A 12612-nucleotide genomic window follows, 5' to 3' on the forward strand; every position below is an offset into this window, starting at 1 on the left:
TGATCTGCAAGACAAGTACAGACACAAGAAAGATTTGCAGCAAGAAGAATCCCTTCTACACATTGAATCACTACTGTGGATATACCCGATGCTCCCATACATTGTCTGCCAGTTAGGATATTTGGTATAACTGTAGAGGAGGACCAAATTCCTTCCTTACACTGTACAGATGGGAAGATGACAAGAATGCAGGTTTAGCTAGATGACATTTTCTGAAAGCAAAAGGCCCAAAAGATTAGTTACTTTCTGATACTGTGGCATGTTGCTCACAGTGCTATATGAAGCATAGGGGAAGGCTTATAAACTTTCCATTAAAATAAGAAGAGCCAGTAGATTGGCTGTGTACATTTCAGGCAAGTAGTGCTGCCCTTTCCTCTTCCACCTTCATCCTGCCTATCTTCTTAAGTCCTTGAAGAAGTTGTCCAGTACATGGAGAGGACATTCCTTTGATTTCCTGCTGAGCTGGAGAAAACCAGTCCTTTTGCTACGCTTTTGTGTGTCATTTTCTGCTATTGATTATTGTCAAATGGAATTGCACATTATATTTTGAACAGTGAAAGTATAATTTCCATTGTGATCTACAGGCACAGATGTAATCTCTGTTAGAATATAATATTTTAAAAAATTAGCGGTTAGATACTTAAAAGGACTTAAAAAATAATATCTTGAGTTAATATGTAAGCAAAAAGAAATTACAGGTTTAGACTAAATAAATAGTTTCTGGATACTCATGGTTGCATATGGCACTTTTTACTCCAGCAGGAGTATCTAATGCTGTATTCCCATTCTGGTAGCTACAGCCCACCCACTTAAATACCCCCTGGTGTATGCGTAGGCGACAATATTCTCTAGTTCCTGCCACAAACTCTTACATGGTCTTTTGTGTGCTATTAATCAACAGCTATATTTCACCTCCAGAGTGACTGCAGACTGCATCTCAACAGTGGACAAAGTGAAATACTGTATCTCACATTATAGAAGCAACCAGTAATGACTCTGTAGATGGCGGTTTTAGTAGGTCCAAAACTGGGGCATTAATAATTTTTTCACCTAAACATTTTTGACTGAGTAGTCAATTGCTGTGAAATGTTATTTGAATTTTCTGTACAGCTTTTCCCCTCTGTTTCTGCTCATACATAATACAGTTGGTTAGCTGAAACATGAGAGCTGCCTTCACTACAAAATTCTGATACAGTTAATGAACACCGTTTTCCTGGGTCAGAAGACACAAGCTAATGGGCAGAGGTTTAATTGGTACAGCTGTGGCTACTATGCAGATATTTTCATGAGTATGTATGTATAAATGTCTGACTTTATATTATATATGTGTATATATATAGGTACATTTAAAAGTTACGTATTTTCACAAAAAAATTAAATGTCACATGGATGGTACTGTTATTTGTCACCATGTTGAATCAGACAATTAAGATAGAAATGTCAATGTGGAGGGACTACATGCAAATTTGTTTTCAAGACCCTTTAATCATTGTATTTTTATGCTGAGACTGTGACAGAGGTATAGATGCTGATTACAGTAACGAAAGAAATGTTGTTTGAAATTGCTCTGTAAGTATTTTTCTACCTCCATTAGATTATTTAGAAATTGAATTGAGTTACCGTGCTGAATAGGCAAACATTGTTCCAGGTTGGGATAGAGAATATGAAAGCTAATTAATTTACGGTTGATGTGAAAGGCCATTTGTTTTATGGTAATTTTCATGTTTTATATGTGAAACTGTGAAGTGAAGAACTGAGTAATTTCATGTTTATGCTATAGTAATAAATTTACAAAAAAACCCAAAGATACTTTATGCGGTGCACCTTTTGAATCATTGTCTGATACTGTAATTTTTCTTTGCCCATTTATGAAAATAAAGTACAATTTTACAGAAAATATAAACATAGCTATAAAATAAGGCATGTCAGTTTCTAAATCCATCAGATCCTCAAGCAGTCAAAAATGACATTCTGTCATCCCAGTTTATTTTAGTATTCTGTGTTAATTCTCATACATTTTACAAGTATTAGTCCAACAGCATAAAAGATATTCTCTCTAGATTCTTAACATGACCCATAATTTTTATCTTTCTTTGAATATCTTTAGAGATCAAGAGTAGGGTTGGATAAATTCCTCATCTAATCTCAGAATTTATGAAAGCATTCTATCTGATAGTCCTTATTTATTTATTTATTGTCTCAGTGTACCTTTGACTGATCTTCGGGTTTTATATCAGTCCTTTAAGGTGATAGTTTTGGAACTGAAACTTGAGCTTGAACTTGCAATCTTCCAGTGACCAGATCTTCAAATGGCATCCAGTGGTACCCTGTTAATGGATTAATGGATGACATTCTAAATACCTTCATGACTTTGCATGTTGTTGCCAGTGCAAGGGAATAGAGTTCATTCTTTCTTCCTTCATCATCTGAAGTAATAATTCAATTTGGTGTAGCTGGACTTTTATATTTGATAGCTAATCTCCTTTTTGTGGTGCTGGAGAGTGCCAAAGTTGAACTGACGCTTTAACAGGACTTGTGTTATAAACAAGTACTAGGGTTGTTTGGTTGGGGTTTTTTTCATTTTTCTCATAGTGAAGTCACTGGCAGTGCCAGAAGGAAAGCTGAGAAAATGCATCCCTCTTTGACAACAATTTCAGTGTTGAGCCCTTTGCTTAAACCCATCTTTATCTGCTGTGAATGTTGTGCTTTGATATAAAACCTTGGATGTTTCAGAGTGATTCAGGATAGAAACAGCCAAGTGCCAGCATAAAATCCTTAGAATTGCTGTCATTTGTCATCACTGCTGGCTGTTTCACTTTTTCATTCTGAGCACTTTTTGCTGATTATCATTACTATAGTGATTTGATCAAACTGGCTGATTTATACAGTAGGGTCAATACATTACCTGTATACCATGCAATGAAGAAAACTGTTCTGTCCAGAGTGAGCTTCCCCTTCCCATGAAAACACTGGATAGCCTTCCAAGTATCTAACTAGTGGGCATGACAGGATACCCATTGTCATCTTCGGTAATTTTTTATACCTCGAGCACAGAGACAGGAAGAAAGCAAAAGACAGAAAACAAAATCATGCTTTAATGCTTGAGTGTAAGTGCGAGATCATGGGGGGAGTAAGGGAACAGCCTGCCGTTTCTTGTGTGTCCTCTTTGTAAGAATACGCTGCCTCTTTCCTCTTCTGACAGCAAGCCTTGTTGACACAAGGTGGTGAAGAGTCAACTGTGAGGTTCGCTGCGTTTTCATGTGTTTTATGTTTTTAGAAACAGGCAACTGTTCTGTGTGAAGCAGCACAGCATGCGCTGGTTTTGGTCCCTGGCCGGTGTTTGCAAGCATGTTGTAATGGCAGCAACGATAATTGCTGTGATGTAGCCAGCACGAGAACCCCCACAGAATGTGAAGGTCACTGCAATGCAAAGAGATTTTCTAACACATCTCCTGAGGTGTGCTGCTTCAATCTACACTCGTGCCCCTAGAGAGCTGTGAGCATTTCTCTCAGACGTGAAGGAAAATATTCCATTTGAGAGAAGACCAAAGCTTTTGGTTTTGTTTTCTCCAGTATTTTTTCTAGCTTTAAACTTGAGGAAAACTTGGACTTTGTTTACTTAGTTTTTATTCTCAGTGATAGTGGAACAGCTTTGACTGGAAGCATTTGCATTGGTTAAGATTATTTGCAAAGAGCGTGTTTTGAAACTTGTCTTCCTTTTGTCCCTTGCTATCAGGATGGCCAGTCTGACATTTTGTACAAATTTTGGACTGCAGTGACTCACACACTTTCCTCTCAGTTCCAGTCAGCAACAGACTGTAAGTATTCAGTATAAACAATTTGTGATGTATTCTGCAGTTACTTTGAATCTCTCATGTCAGTAAACCTTTTGCTTATTATCTCCTCTACTAGAACTATAGCAGTGGTTCACTCAGTGAAGAGGCTGTGATTTTAGAACTTTTTTTGGTTTTGTAACCAAACAGGGTGATCCTCCTAAACTATGATTGAATTTTCAGAGAGAAATATTTTCTGCTTAATTAAGTAGTCATTATCTAATAACAACAATGTATTTTTGCAATTGAATGTAGAGGTAAAAATGTTTGGAATGATACATTATACTTTCCAAACTGAAACGGCTTTGCCAAATTCAAAAATAGTATTTTGATTTTAAAGAGCAGTTCTTAGAATCCTTTCTTGTTAAACACTGATTAGTTATAGAAACCTGATTTTAGCCATTTTTGGGTACCTTTATTAAATAGAAGTTGAGTTTCTGCAAAATTGTTTCTTGACTAAATACAGATAAATGGGTGGTTCTGACAATGCACAATATTCTGTATATATGTAATACATAAATACAGATACAATCAAGGAATATTAAATATAAATAATGCATAAACGTAAGACAGTACTATTACCAGTACATGCTAATGCAGCATGCAATTGGATTGTAGGTGAGTTCGGTGCTTTCATAAACGTATCTTTCATGTTTGTATACAGTGTATAAAGTACATACCAATGAAGTGCATAAGATTTCCATTTATCTTTGTGATCTCATTGGCCCTTCAAATTTTGGCCCTTCCAGGCTTTATAGCAGCAATATAATTTTGAGGAACTAGCTGGTTGGTTCATGTTCAGTGGTTGCTAAGTAACTAGATGCTCCCAAAAGAAAATGTATTCATCTTGTGTTAAAACATATTAATTTTGCGGTTTGCCTTACACGCTACTTTAGCAGCAGTATGTAGATAGCCGCAATCCTGTATGTTCAAGCTGAACACGTGCTACCTGTTTTCAGCACTCAAGTGTTAAGACTGTAAAACTGTGACATCAGTTAATGGGATTAACCAACATATCAGAAGTAAGGGAACTCTTAGATTTCGTCAGCAGTACTTTGTCTGACAGTTATTAAAAATATTTCATTACTTACGATTTTTAATCATTTTTTATATATAAATGTTTAGAGGGAGCATTTGGATTTTTGAACTGTGAATGACGTTTTTACTTTGCTACAGCTGAGTTTTGGGGAAACAGTGCTTGCAGTGAGTAGACTTTTTCATTTAAGTGGCACATCTACATGAGAATGTTCATTTTTAACATATAAATTCAAAGTGATTGAATCCACTCACAGACCTCTGGATCATATAAATCAGAGGAAGACCAGACAATATCAGAAAATAATGTAAAAACAGGAATTCCTGGCAGTTTACAGAGTTTGATAATAGATCATGATCTGCTTTTGTGAGGTTGGGACAGTTTTTATAAACATAGCTTCGTGACCTGAAATAACTTTGCATTTGTTAATAAATGTGAATCCTCCTGTATTCAAAATCAGAAGATATTTGAGTTGAAAGCATAGGCTGGGTGAAATGGGACAGATGTCTGGAACCTGAAAAACCTACGAATGAAAAGAACAGTGTTAATCCCCTAATGTAATGGGAAATCCATAAAGTATGAGTGATATTAGATCAAGATTAACATCAGTTGCTAGAACAGTTGTACCTTTGTTTCGTTTCCTGTTACTCGTGGCAAGCCTTTCAAGGCTTAAAATACGGCTGATTTTTCTTTATTTGACAAGTTTAGAAATTGCAATTTTTGTACGTTGTTTTAAAAAGTATGTGTAGAAGTATATGCTCCCCTCATCAGATTTCTGAAGAGTCTGGCTCATAGCAGTTATCTTTGTGTCTTTCAGATGGGTATCTTCAAAGTTGCACATCCCCACACTTTTACCCCATCAAGCTATTGTTTGAAAATTTCTAGATTTAGGGAGTTCTAATCATGCTTTGGCCTTAAATGAATGATAGTAGGAATAATTAAGTTTGATACCAGATGTTTCACTACCATGAGTAGTATCTTTATTGTGCAAAGTTTTTCATGTCCAGTCTTTCAGCTGTGGATTTTGTGTTGGTGCTTTGTCCACTGTATTTAGTGTGATAGTTCATGCAACTTTGAAGTTAATTATAAATATGACATTATTAATATTAAAGATAGGGTTACATTGTATACAAGTTGTTGATATAAATGCAAGAATACAGATTGTTTATATGAATCAAAAAATTGTTTTGAACTTAGCATAAAAATAAAGCATATTGCTTACTGCTTTATTTTGCAGCCTCTATGTTTTTAAAACAAGCTTTTGAAGGAGAATACCCTAAATTACTGAGGCTTTATAATGACTTGTGGAAGCGCCTGCAACAATACAGTCAAAATATTCAGAGGAATTTTAACACAAGTGGAACTGCTGATCTCTTTGCTGAACTGCAACAAATGGAAGAAGATACACAGGACATATTCATGCAGAAAACCCAAGATTATGAGTATGTATTATGAACTCTAAGGCAATAAAATGGAAAGCTTTACACCCTGCAAGAGAGCAGTATTTTTAAGAACTTAGAGCGGAAAAATTTTGAAGGCTTTTTTTTTCCTCCAGCAGTTACTGCTTTAATACTATTTTTGAGCTGTAGGATTTTCATTAGGTTATATAATTAACAGTCTTGGATTGTCATGTCTTTCACACAAGTCCCTGACTTTGGAACTAGTTTTATCTTTTTGTCTCTTTGGGTGAGAAAAAGAAAAGCAGAATGATGAAAATTCAGTTTTGTGTGTGTTGCAATTACAGCAGTAGCTTTCTCTTAATGATACAGCAATCATTGGAGTGTGACAAATGCTCAGTTTGTTATGGTTCACAGTTTTTATATTTATACATCATAGAATAAACATGATCTGAGTGGTAGATACCAGAAAGATCAAATGGAAACATGGTCATCAAGTCTATTAGGACTTCTAGACTTCTGTAAGATAAAGTGAGTATTTTATGTGAGATTTGTATTGGCTTAAATATGTTCCTGAGCAGTCAGTGGGAGACTTATCATTTACTTCAATGAAAGCAAAGTAAAAAGTTCACCAGACTTCTGACAATGAGGTAAAATGTTTGAAAGTGCTCATTTTCACAAATAGAAACACTAAAGACTGAAGCTTGTTAAGGGTAAATTTTAGAAGTCTTTCTATTTGAATCTTCCTGTATGCATGTGTATCCCAGGAAATATATTTTTTGAAAAATATAACCCCGAGTACAAGCTATCTGCTCATTAACTATGTGGAAAAGGTCTTTCACTGCAATTTTGGATATCTTGCTGATATTTTGCAGATGTTTTTAGTACTGTTTGTCTCAAGAACGCCTTGAATTAAGGATTCCACATAGGTCTTACAGAAAGTGCTAAGTACTGTATTGAACTATACAGAATGGCTCCCTTGACTAGTTGCGTGGTTCAAATGAAAAGCAAGGTATTAAAATTATTCAGGTGCATATGTTTAAAGAGCAGAGAGAAAAACCAGTTTCAATACTGCAAAGTTTGTATGGTCTAGAAAGATTCAATGTTACCATGTAATTTAAAATGTAGTAATTTTGTCTTATGTCCACAGTCCAGAAAAAGCCTTGAAAGATTCACTGCAACAGTATGAAGCTGCTTATTTGTCAAAATCCTTATCTCGACTCTTTGACCCTATCAATCTTGTCTTCCCTCCTGGAGGTCGGAATCCACCCTCTTCTGACGAGCTTGACAGCATCATTAAAACTATAGCCAGGTATGCACATGCAATACCTTGCAAAATGTAATCTTCAGCATGTCTTTTCTCATAAGTTAAAATTTTAGGAATGACACTTCCGTATCAGTAGAAGTTTGATTACTCTTTAGTTATAAAACTGGTTAGTGTAAAAATTAAGTCAGGGTTAAGAGGAGAGGAGAAGAGAATATTTCAGTTGGAGGGGACCTACAGCGGTCATCTAGTCCAGCTGCCTGACCAGTTCAGGGCTGTCCAAAACCTAAAGCATGTTATTACGGACACTGTCCAAATGCCTCTTCAACACTGACAGGCTTGGGGCATCAACCACCTCTCCAGGAAGCCTGTCCCAGGGTTTGACCACCCTCTCAGTAAAGAAAAGCTTCCTAATGTCAAGTCTGAACCTCCCCTGGCACGGCTTTGGACCATTCCCACGTGTCCTCTCGCTGGATCCCAGGGAGAAGCGCTCAGCGCCTCCCTCTCCACCTCCCCGTCCCCGGGGAGCTGTAGGGAGCAATGAGGTCGCCCCGCAGCCTCCTTTTCGCCAAACTAGACAAACCCAAAGTCCCTAGCCGCTCCCCACGGGACATGCCTTCCAGCCCTTTCACCAGCTTTGTTGCCCTCCTCTGGGCACATTCCAGTAACTCGACGTCCTTCTGAAATTGTGGGGCCCAGAACCGCACACAGTAGTCAAGGGGAGGCTGCACCCATGCTAAATACAGTGGGCTAATCACCTCTTTATTTATAATTTATTATAAATCTTGCTATTTGTTATTTATTCTCTGTATTTTGTTTTTCTGGAATAACTGAAATTTTAATTTAAGTTTTACTGTCCAGGCTTATAAACTATCAGGAAGAGAAACTTCACACATATTGTAAAGGCCTCATATATTAATTATTCTGACTGTGTCAAAGGCAAAATGATAGTTGGCTGCAAGTGATAATGCCTGATGTAAATATTCTGTTGGAGTGAAACAGCAGGACGTTAGATAAAGATGACTGCTCCAGGTAGAATTTGTAAAATGAGGTGCTTAAATTACCAGTGGTATGTTTTCCCTCATGAAGTTTTGGTAAGGACTACTTTGTTTAATATAGTCTGAAAATGATGGACAGTATTCACAGCATGTGAGGGTGTGTATGTGTGATACTAAATACCGACACTGCGCTTGTGACTGGGAGTTGCAGATGCTCAGAACATGCCTATTGGTGTGGTTGTTGATGTTATTTTGCTCTTTGCAGAGGAGAAGGGAAAATGGCATGAAAATTAGAAATTTCAGCAGAGTTTTCCAGAGTGACCTTTAGTCAATGGTGTCTGGGGCCTTGCAGAGTTCTTGGAGCAGTTTATTGCTATGTCAGGGTGCCCGGTGGCTCTTCAGTTCTTGGGAGGGGTTCATCTCATCACTAGCAACACAGTGGTCCTAGTGCTTGTCTGTTTTCAGTAAGAGCATTTATGAATGCAGCCCCAGCTGATGGAGATCTGGGGGGTTCCACAAACAAGAAATAGTGAAAATTATTTGGAATTCTTTTCCTTCTTCCATTTGTTCCCCGTCATTCCTTTGGGGCCTCTGTTACTACAAAGGATTGCTTAAAACACAGCTTATTAGTTGTGTCAAGCTAAGGCGTCCCCTGGGTATTTCTGCACAGCTCATGTAATTCCAGAGTTGAATGACTGTGTGTTCACCTGTAATGTTTGAAGGCTGCTGCCAAAGCTTGAATGTAGTTAATTGCAGTCAATATTTTTGAATGGCTTACTAATAGTGATTTCATACTGAAGTGTCATTCCTAAACTTTGCTCATTTTTAATAGAATAGGAACACTGCACATAAAATTCCCAAATGACTTGTTAAATTGTAAACTGAATTACAGTGCTTAGAAAAATTTGGTTGTATGTGTTACTCTCTCTAGACATGCCATCTAACTAGGTATTCGTAGTTAATTCTTTATCAATTAAATACAGCACTGTTTAGTTATTAATTAAGATTTGTAATCTTTGCTTCCAGTGAGCTAAATGTGGCTGCTGTTGATCAAGACCTGAGTTTAGCTGTGGCAAAAAATGTGGCAAAGACTGTTCAGCTCTATGGTGTAAAGTCTGAGCAGCTTGTAAGTAATTTTAAATTTCTAAAAATTTATGGGTTTCTGTGTACAATGTTTTGGGTTTTGTAGTTTTACAACATAACAGTAAAGCAAGCTAGGTAGACAAAAAACTTCAAATTGGCTTGTGTTTGGAAAGGTTTTCAGTTAAATCCTGCCTTCACATAAACACAGTTTATCGATAGCCGTAAAATTTGTCTGTACAACTCCAAATTGAATTTGCCATATTAATTTTTTTTAAAAAAACCATGAAAATGGTGGTTGTTAAGTAAAATTAAGACAATTTGTTTCAGTTTAATATTTACCAAAATTTGATATACCATCGGTAACATGATACATCACCTTTATGGTATTAAAATCTGGTCTACTCAAATAAATTTTTTCACTGTTTGCAACAAATTTTGGGCATTTTTTCTCTGTATTTATTATTTGCTGTGTATTTAACTGACCCTAGTTTTGTTTGCATTTGTCACTGCTTCCAGACTTTTGCCATGCACTGTTACCTAGTGTTAAACTGAATAGAGGAAGGAACCCCAAAGCCTTATCCTTTGGGTAAGGATCCCAAAAAAGGAAATAGTTAGTACAGTCATATGAAAAAAATGAATAATTTTTAAGGTCAACAACTTTCTCAGGAAGTCTGCTGCTGAATTTTTGATTCTTTTCTTATGAAGATATTTTAATTAATTTTGCAATATACAGACCCACAAGAAATTGCTAACTACTTGTATTTGTAAACAAGATTTTCACTTGGAACAATAATTCTGAGAGCAAACTCAGACTCCATTGAGATTAATTTACGGTATGGTTCATTTAAAGAGATACTTGCTAACAGTTTTTTGTAACAATTGGCTACAAAACATTGTAGCAGTTAAGTAAGAATAGAGTCTGTTTACCTTTCATACACTTGCTATCTCTGCATAGCTTTAAAAACATTGAAATTCAATAACACGTACCTTGTTAGCCATGTCTGTTGGATTAATTGCATTGTGAAGCACTCAATAAGATCATAAAGATTGTTTAAATTTTTAAAATAAAAATATATGTTTACATGATTTTGCTATATATTTAGAGCATAGTGCTTAAGTTGGCTCTTCCTTTTAAAGATACCAAATCATGGCTTCATAATTTCAGAGTGAAATTTGCTCATGAGTGAAATCAGGATTTTTAGTAGGTCACAAGAGTCATCATGAGTACAAAATACTACACTTGTGTCTCTGTCTGTCATGGAGTGCATTGTCAAATAGTGGCATTCAACTGGAAAAAAAAAAGTCGTATTAGCTGTAACTGTGAAAGGACCAGGGTCTGTTGTGCTCAGCATCTCTGTTAGGGTTTGAATGGGGCCAGTAGCTTCTTCTAAAGCATACATCATGTTGTGGTAAGCCAGCTGGCAAATTCTTAAGAAACCCTGAAAAAAAGAATATGTAGAAATAAGCTGACAGGTATATGATTTGTGGGTTTGTATTAGCTGACCTGAAACTAAAAGAATGTGGGCGTAAAGAGGGAGCCTGAGCCCTTGAACCTCTCGAATTTGACAACTGAAAGTAAAACCTGAAACTTTGAAAAACTAAGTGACAGAATTAGTCAAACTGGCAGAATGAACATGAATGTCCTTCAAGAATATACCCACAAGTTGTAAACAATATAAACAGGTATACTTTTTAACTTTTTTTTCCCTTCCCTTTCCTTACTGATAGACATGTTACAAAACGATAAACTGGAAGGGCTCAACACTGTTGCCAGTGGCATAGGTGTGTAGCGCCATCTTTAGAGTGCTAAAATATCATGCCGAGCCTCCAGCTGCCTCTCCAGAAGGGCATGGCTCTCCCACTTGCCCTGTGCCATGCTTGCCAGCCCCGTGGATATAATCTAGAACGTCTTAACTGTTCTTTTGTACCTATCTTGGGGCAGGCAGATTGAGCCTGAAATGTGTACCATGTGTAGAACAAAGAGCTATATCAGACAGCACTGTTTCATTATGTTTTAGTGGTGTAGCCAAGAATGCAATCTTAATTCAATCTTGCAATCCGGCCTCCAATGATAGCTTTCTAAAGCTGAGGAGGGTGACCATGTAACATTTCCGCTCAGATGTTTCATTTCTGATAGCTATATAGAGCAGTGCTAAAGATGGAAATTTAATTTCCTGGAGGAATACACAATTCAATTCTCTTCCAAATTAAAAGTAAACAAAAGAATCTCAGAATTGTCAGTGAAGAAAGGTTGAGGGGGGCTTTTAAGGGTCGTTAGAAATTGTTATTTTTAATGTTGTAATATTGCAGGTAGATGTGAATGGTGAAAAACTGAAATGGGCACGCCTAAAAATGTTAAGACGTTTTGATGTCAGGGTTTTTATTTATTCAATTTCACCAAAAAAAGCAATTGCAATTCACTAAGATTTCATCGCTGTTTCTCCAGTTAGCTTTAGATAGGACAAATAACAAGAAATACGTTATTCAAGACTCGAAGATATTACCTTTAAGTTAAAGCAGCATCTAGTAGTCTGTACATACAGTACTAAAGCAAAAACAAATAAGAAAAAATAGCCTCTTCCTGTGAACCCAAAATGTATGTTTGTGTTTCTTGTTACCTTGCATATTGCTGGCTTTTGGTTTTCAGCTTTCCCCACACCAAGAACTAGCCACTGCTGTGCCTGAGACCTATTCATATTTCAACCAGTTCAGATGATTTCAGAGAAGATATAAATATCCCTCCGTGAGCAGTAGGTAGATCTGTTCTGCTGTTGGATGAATCTTTAGCTAACCCCTTGCCTGATGCTTGGTGTGGTTGGTGTATGCCATGAAGCATTCAGAATTATTGTCCTAATTTCACTCAGTGTAATTGCAGATGTTCTTACTATACAGAGTTTGAAGGGATAATTATACATTGCACTACATTAAAAAAAAAATAAATCTGTTAATTTAGGAGTATCACCTTTCAACCTCACCACCCATCCTGTCTTCTGTTAGGTGA

The 12612-nt window shown here is 36.6% G+C and overlaps 1 protein-coding gene across 1 annotated transcript in view; it reads left to right on the forward strand.

The window, feature by feature from the left end:
- Positions 1-12612, forward strand: part of COG5 (component of oligomeric golgi complex 5) — a 183345-nt gene that overhangs the window by 129147 nt on the left and 41586 nt on the right. The window contains exons 11-14 of the mRNA XM_055711500.1: positions 3737-3818; positions 6107-6311; positions 7417-7578; positions 9555-9654. Of these exons, the coding sequence (XP_055567475.1) occupies positions 3737-3818; positions 6107-6311; positions 7417-7578; positions 9555-9654 (549 nt within the window). The remainder of the gene's footprint in view (positions 1-3736; positions 3819-6106; positions 6312-7416; positions 7579-9554; positions 9655-12612) is intronic.

Source organism: Falco cherrug, chromosome 5 (assembly GCF_023634085.1).
Source record: "Falco cherrug isolate bFalChe1 chromosome 5, bFalChe1.pri, whole genome shotgun sequence".
NCBI classification, from domain to species: Eukaryota; Metazoa; Chordata; class Aves; order Falconiformes; family Falconidae; genus Falco; species Falco cherrug.